At 39.0% G+C, this 6,000-nt stretch overlaps 1 protein-coding gene across 1 annotated transcript in view; it reads right to left on the bottom strand.

Moving 5' to 3' along the window:
* TOP2B (DNA topoisomerase II beta) overlaps positions 1 to 6,000 on the bottom strand; it is a 55,307-nt gene that overhangs the window by 21,869 nt on the left and 27,438 nt on the right. The window contains exons 17-21 of the mRNA XM_029938774.1: positions 4,036 to 4,128; positions 3,830 to 3,944; positions 2,101 to 2,222; positions 1,752 to 1,900; positions 757 to 988 (exon numbers count right to left, since the gene is read on the bottom strand). Coding sequence (XP_029794634.1) covers positions 757 to 988; positions 1,752 to 1,900; positions 2,101 to 2,222; positions 3,830 to 3,944; positions 4,036 to 4,128 — 711 coding nt within the window. The remainder of the gene's footprint in view (positions 1 to 756; positions 989 to 1,751; positions 1,901 to 2,100; positions 2,223 to 3,829; positions 3,945 to 4,035; positions 4,129 to 6,000) is intronic.

Raw genomic sequence — 6,000 nt, forward strand, 5'->3', positions numbered from 1 at the left:
GCGCCTGGGTGGCTGTAGTTGGTTAAGTGTCGTACTGGGGCTCAGGCCCAAGATCTCACGGTTCGTTGGTTCTAGCCCCAGGTAAGGCTCTGTGCTGACAACTCAGAGCCTGGACCCTATTTCAGATTCTGTGCCTCTTCCTGCTCATATTCTGTCTCTCTCTGTCTCACTCTCAAAAATAAAGATGAAAACAAATTTTTTTTGTAAACAAACATTTAAAAAAATAAAATAAATATACTTTTATTTAAGTGTATCTTTATAAAGTGAAACATCCAAGTGATTTTAATTCATGTCAAAAAAGGAAAGACACTTTTTTGAGAAGTTTTTCTTGGAGGGAATTTGGGACAGAAAATTATGAGGATACATTAGAATATACACAATGTGTTTTTAAGTGTCCTTACAACTCTAATAGGATTTGTTTTTAGAACAAAAACAAAAGTTGCACATAATTCTGTCATAAAAGTATTATTCTCTATATAATTTAGACATTTAAAAGCCTGAAAATGAGGTATTTTTAATTTTCAATGGAAAACTAAACCCTTAACCCCATAATCCTTATTCTCCAGGCTTTTTCCAAAGCTTATATCTTTTACCATAAGCATATATCAAGTTACACACTAATAAGGTCTTTATTGTCTACAATATGTTCCAAAATGAAAATGGGACCAATACTTTTCTAAAATGACTGGACTTTGTACTTTTACACACTATCATTTGTTAAATAAATAATACATACAGTAAGTTCTAAACAATTACCATAGGATGAGGATCCAAGCCATCTAGCATTCGTCTGACGTTATTCACAATTTCCCTAGCATCATAGTTGGGTAGCTTACAAGCCCATCCAGTACCAATGCCCTCAGCACCATTTATTAAAACCATGGGGATTATAGGAATATACCACTCAGGCTCTACACGTTGATTATCATCATAAAGGAATTTGAGCAGGTTGTCATCCACAGCAGGAAAAAGCAGTCTTGACAAAGAGCTAATGAAAGGGGAAAAATATGGAAAAATGGCTTTGTTTTAGGAAATAGAACTTTATACATAAAGACTACATTTCAAAAATTAAGAACATTTTAAAAAATTTTGATTACATGTGCTTAGCAATATAATTTACTAAACTTATCAAATAGATTTTTCAGGCAGAAAATCAGAATAAAATTGCCCTATTTTACTTATGTGCTTACTTACTAGCCTACATAATTTCTTAGTATTGGTAAATAACGTTTTCTTGATTTCCTCTTGCTGTGACTAAATCCCAAAACCTCTCTTCAGCCTATAAAGTAAAGTTCGATGAGAAAACATCCCTACATTAATTAGGACTGGTTTCACCAATAACTCACAAACACTGCAATCAAAAATACTTCATTCTATTTGCAATCAAGTAATTTGGAACATTCACCCTCAATGGAGTACCCAATCATCTCTCCATATTGCAATTCTGTCAAACATTTAGTTAGTTCCAACAGAAGCTTCAAATAGAACTTGGGACGCCTGGGTGGTCAGTTGTTAAGTGTCTGACTCCAGTTCAGGTTATGATCTCATGGTTCATGGGTTCGAGCCCCGTGTCAAGCTCTGTGCTGACAGCTCAGAGCCTAGAGCCTGTTTCAGATTCTGTGTCTCCCTCTCTCTCTGACCCTCCCCCATTCATGCTCTGTCTCTGTCTCAAAAATAAATAAAAAACATTTAAAAAGAAGAAACTTCAAATAGAACTTTATACCACTGTATCAGCAAAAATAAATTGTTACCTTAACATTGTGAAAATATAACGAGGGCTTGCAGCATCTTTACCACCATGAAGCCGAGTTCCAAACTGACCAATTGGCTGAAGCAAGTTAATGTTGTTACTTCCCACAAAGTTCTGAGCCAAATTCACGATAGTCATCATCAAAGCTTGCTATAGCACAGAAACAGAACAGAATGTTAATATTCTAAATTCTGCATATATATGCCCTAATTTTTATTAAAATCCAAATTCTTGATTGTCTTACACATTTCCAAAGAACTTATAAAAAGAAAAAATGCGTTATTATGCTTAACTGTCATTCCTCATGCCAGCAAGTACAGTTCTCAGTTGACCCCAATCTTAATGCTTACTTCTCCATGATGGTAAGCAGACATCTCAGCCACAGATCCGGCCAACTGGGCAACTTTTACTTCACGCTTATCATTCCTCTTGAAACAGGTAAATAAAACTTTACGTTGGCCTGGCTTAAAGCCTATTTTTAAAAAGAACAACCTCTTTTAAGAATATTACTCCACATATAGTTGCAGTGTTTCTTTCAATGACAACAATGTTCTATATATTCAAGAGAAAAAAGCAAAAATAGTTTGCTTTTAAAAAATAACTAAAACTGTTACCTGAGATTCTCTAACAAAGTAAGTACATAATAACATTTTATACCATCTCTATTCCAAAAGTGAAGTACCAAGTAAAAGCCCACCTTCTAGTCTTAAAGAACTGCTCAGGGCACCAAATCCCTTTCACAGGAGTTGCCAAACATCCATACACCCAAATGCCAGTTGTAACTGAAGCAGCAACAAACCATCAATGATCTTAAAAAGTGTATTATTATGGTATCTCAAATCAGAACACCCTTATAAAGAAGAGATGTGTTGTGGCAGTTAAGAATGTAGGCTTTAGGGGTGCCTGGGTGGCTCAGTGGGTTAAGCATCCGGCTTCAGCTCAGGTCATGATCTCATGGTTCGTGGGTTCAAGCCCCGCGTCAGGCTCTGTGCTGACAGCTAGCTCAGAGCCTGGAGCCTGCTTCGGATTCTGTGTCTCCCTCTCTCTCTGACCCTCCCCTGCTTGCGCTGTCTTTGTCTCTCAAAAATAAATAAAAAACATTAACAATTTTTTTTAAAAATGCAGGCTTTAGAATCCCACTGATCTGTATACTCTCCTCAACTTGGCCATTTACCATTTGACTTTTTGCAAATTACTAAACCAGTATGTCTCAGTGTCCTCATCAGTGTAATAGAAATAATTACCTTCCTAACAGGGTGATCATAAGGATTACATGAGATAATGCAAGCAAAGCATTCTGCTTCCTTATCATTCTTCTTGCTCTAGATCAGTGAGCACAGTAATAAGCTTTTCAGTATATGCTAGCTATCATCATCATCGTGGGCACAGAGCATGGTAGAAACAAGAGGATGACAAAATATGGCCACTTTCCTTGAGAATTTTATAATCTAATTGAGGAGGCAAAATTGACACAAATAAAATAATAGGCACACAATACTGGAATAAACGTTTAGGCATCTGAAACCAATTTAGACTACAAATAATATGGATAGGTAGAACCATCTGCTATTAACTGAAAACCCAAGGAACACAAAGATCAACTAGCTAAAAGTTATAAAATGAAAATTAAATATTTCTAGATAGAAGACAAAAATCTGCTCTAACTACTGGGTACCAGGTTCTAAATATTTTTTGGCAAGTTAGATAATGTATTAGGTTTTGGGTACTGAAGTATACAGGTGTTTTTAAAAATTTGTCTCAGGGGTGCCTGGGTGGCTCAGTTGGTTAAGCGTCCGACTTTTGATTTCAGCTCAGGTAGTGATCTCACTAAGTCTGCAATCAACTTGGGGCAAAACTTTAAAAATCCCCTTATAATTAATTTTCCTAATAAACATAAAGAGTTTTAAAAGATTCTAAAGATTCAAGGACTATAAAAGATTTCAGTCCTACCAAAAGATCTCAAAAACAAATTCAGAATTTTAAAATTCATTATAAGAATGGCTTAGAATACATGAAATTAAAATATACTCAATAACTATATACAAAAGTGAGAAAGATTTTCAAACAAAAGCTACTTACCATCAACAAGAGATGGTATAGATCGCTCATTGTCTGAGTTTGAGAAAAGAATCAATTCCTTGTTGATAAAATCATTATAAGTCAAATGCTTTGTTGCTGTACCATACAAAAATTGCTAAGAAAAAAGTTACATAGCAACACAGTCATTAGTCCTGTATTTCTTTTAATCTCCTTCTTCCCCCCGACCACCACTCTTTATGACTAACCTCTGGCAAACCATGTAACCTACGCTGTCTCCGATCCTCCATAAAATTTGTTAACCATTCTTTTCTGTCATCAATCTTCTTCTTACTGAATGCCTGAAAGATTGGAGGTAACAATTTCAAACATTAAATATTAAATGAATTTCATTATACCATTAAAACTTATAAAAGCAAGCAACAAATTATTTCTCAGAAATTAAGTTTTTTTCAAATATGCTTTTATCAAAGATATACTTGTACAAGTCTTTCAGTTAAAGAACAGTGAGGGAGGAGCCAAGATGGCGGAGAGGAAGGGAGCTCTGTAAACTTTGTCTGTCCCATCTATGGAACTGAGAAGGTCATTACTCTCATCTGCAAGAGCGGAAGAAGAAAATACGGACTCCAGAAGGAAGAGAACCTCAAGGATACCTGAGTGAGTCAGTGCAAACTGGGGAGATTGCAAAATGGGCCAGCCCGGGACGGGCAGGGGAGGTGGGAGCCCCAGCCCAATGCGGGGGAACTCGCGGAGCCCGAGAGACAAAGGGACAGAGAGACTGAACACGCTCATAGTACTGTCTCTGGGGAAGAGGTAAAGAACGCTTAACCGCCCTTGGAGAGAGAAGCTCACTCCATAGATAACTGCTGGGTAGCCCAAATCCTAAACCCAGGTGGCACAATGAAAAGAACAGCTTCCAGCCTTGTGCCATCTCAGGTGGGAGTCAGCAGCCTCCGCAGCAGCTGCAGCAGTGTCAGGGGCGCTCACTTCGACCTCGGTTTTGGGAGCTGGAAAACGCACCTCATTTCCACAGATCATCTCGCCCCCAGCATTGGCCGCGCAAATCCTGAATCCTGGGTGCCAACAGGGAAAAAATAGCCCCCACCTCTGCGCGATCCCAGCAGGGAGTTGGCGGCGGTGGAGGCCTGGGTGCGTGCTCAGGCTGCAGGAGCTCCCAGCTCATTTCCAGCAGCTCCCGGCTCCTCGGGCAACAGCTGCGCACTAATTCCTCCCCCAACACAAAGCGATCCGGCTGGGGGTTGGGTCTGTGAAGGCATGCACTTCACCTCCTGCTGCGCATCTTGCCTCAGGCAGGGGCAGCAAAAATCCCTGCCAGAGCCAAGACAAACCAATTCCTCCCCCTAAGAAGCCAGCCACCAAAGAAAATACATCTCATCTGTGGTAGCATAAAAGTGCATGGACTGAAACTCTGAACCTAGGCAGGCCTGGAAAATACAACTCTGCTCAACCGCGTAACAAGGAGATCGGACTCATTAGAGTGGCCTAAACTGCATAGTTCAACCGAGATTGGCATGCCACCTATCTAATCTCTGCAGACACCAAGGCAAAGCCTCTGAGAGCAGCCTCCGAGACCTACCACACCAAACCACACCGATCCACGAAGGGGAGCTGCAGGGGTTTCTTTTTTTTACACTTTTCTTTTTTTCCTCTTCTTCTTTTTCTGTACATATTATTATTATTACTCTTTTTTTTTACTTAAATTTTTTAAAACTCTTACTTCTTCTTTTTCTTTCTCTTTTTTACCTTCTTGCAATCCAGATATATTCTCCTATATCTCATCCCTACCTCTCCCCTCAACTGGTCATACACTTTTAGACTGTCCACTGTCCTTTGCGGTCTCTGACCTCCTTTATATTTTTTTATTTTTTTCTTCTTCTTTTCGTCTCTTTCCTCTCCATTTTCTTTCTTTTCTTTCCCCCTTTTAATGTGTGTTTGATTTGTCTGGGCATTTGTGTGTTACTGTTCCCTCTGTGTGTGTCTGTCTGTTTTCCTTCTTAGGGCTACTCCAAGAAACAAGCCAAAGTGTGCATGATAGCAAGTCCCAAATATCGCTGAGTAGGGTAATAAAATATTCAAAGGCACAACAAGAGAAACTGAGAGACACCATTAAAAGAATATTTCCTGAAATGACAGGCCCTGGACAGTCAATAAGCCTCCCTTAACAGAGAAATATTAACAGGTGCACAGTGCAC

Source organism: Suricata suricatta, chromosome 5 (assembly GCF_006229205.1).
Source record: "Suricata suricatta isolate VVHF042 chromosome 5, meerkat_22Aug2017_6uvM2_HiC, whole genome shotgun sequence".
Taxonomy (NCBI): domain Eukaryota; kingdom Metazoa; phylum Chordata; class Mammalia; order Carnivora; family Herpestidae; genus Suricata; species Suricata suricatta.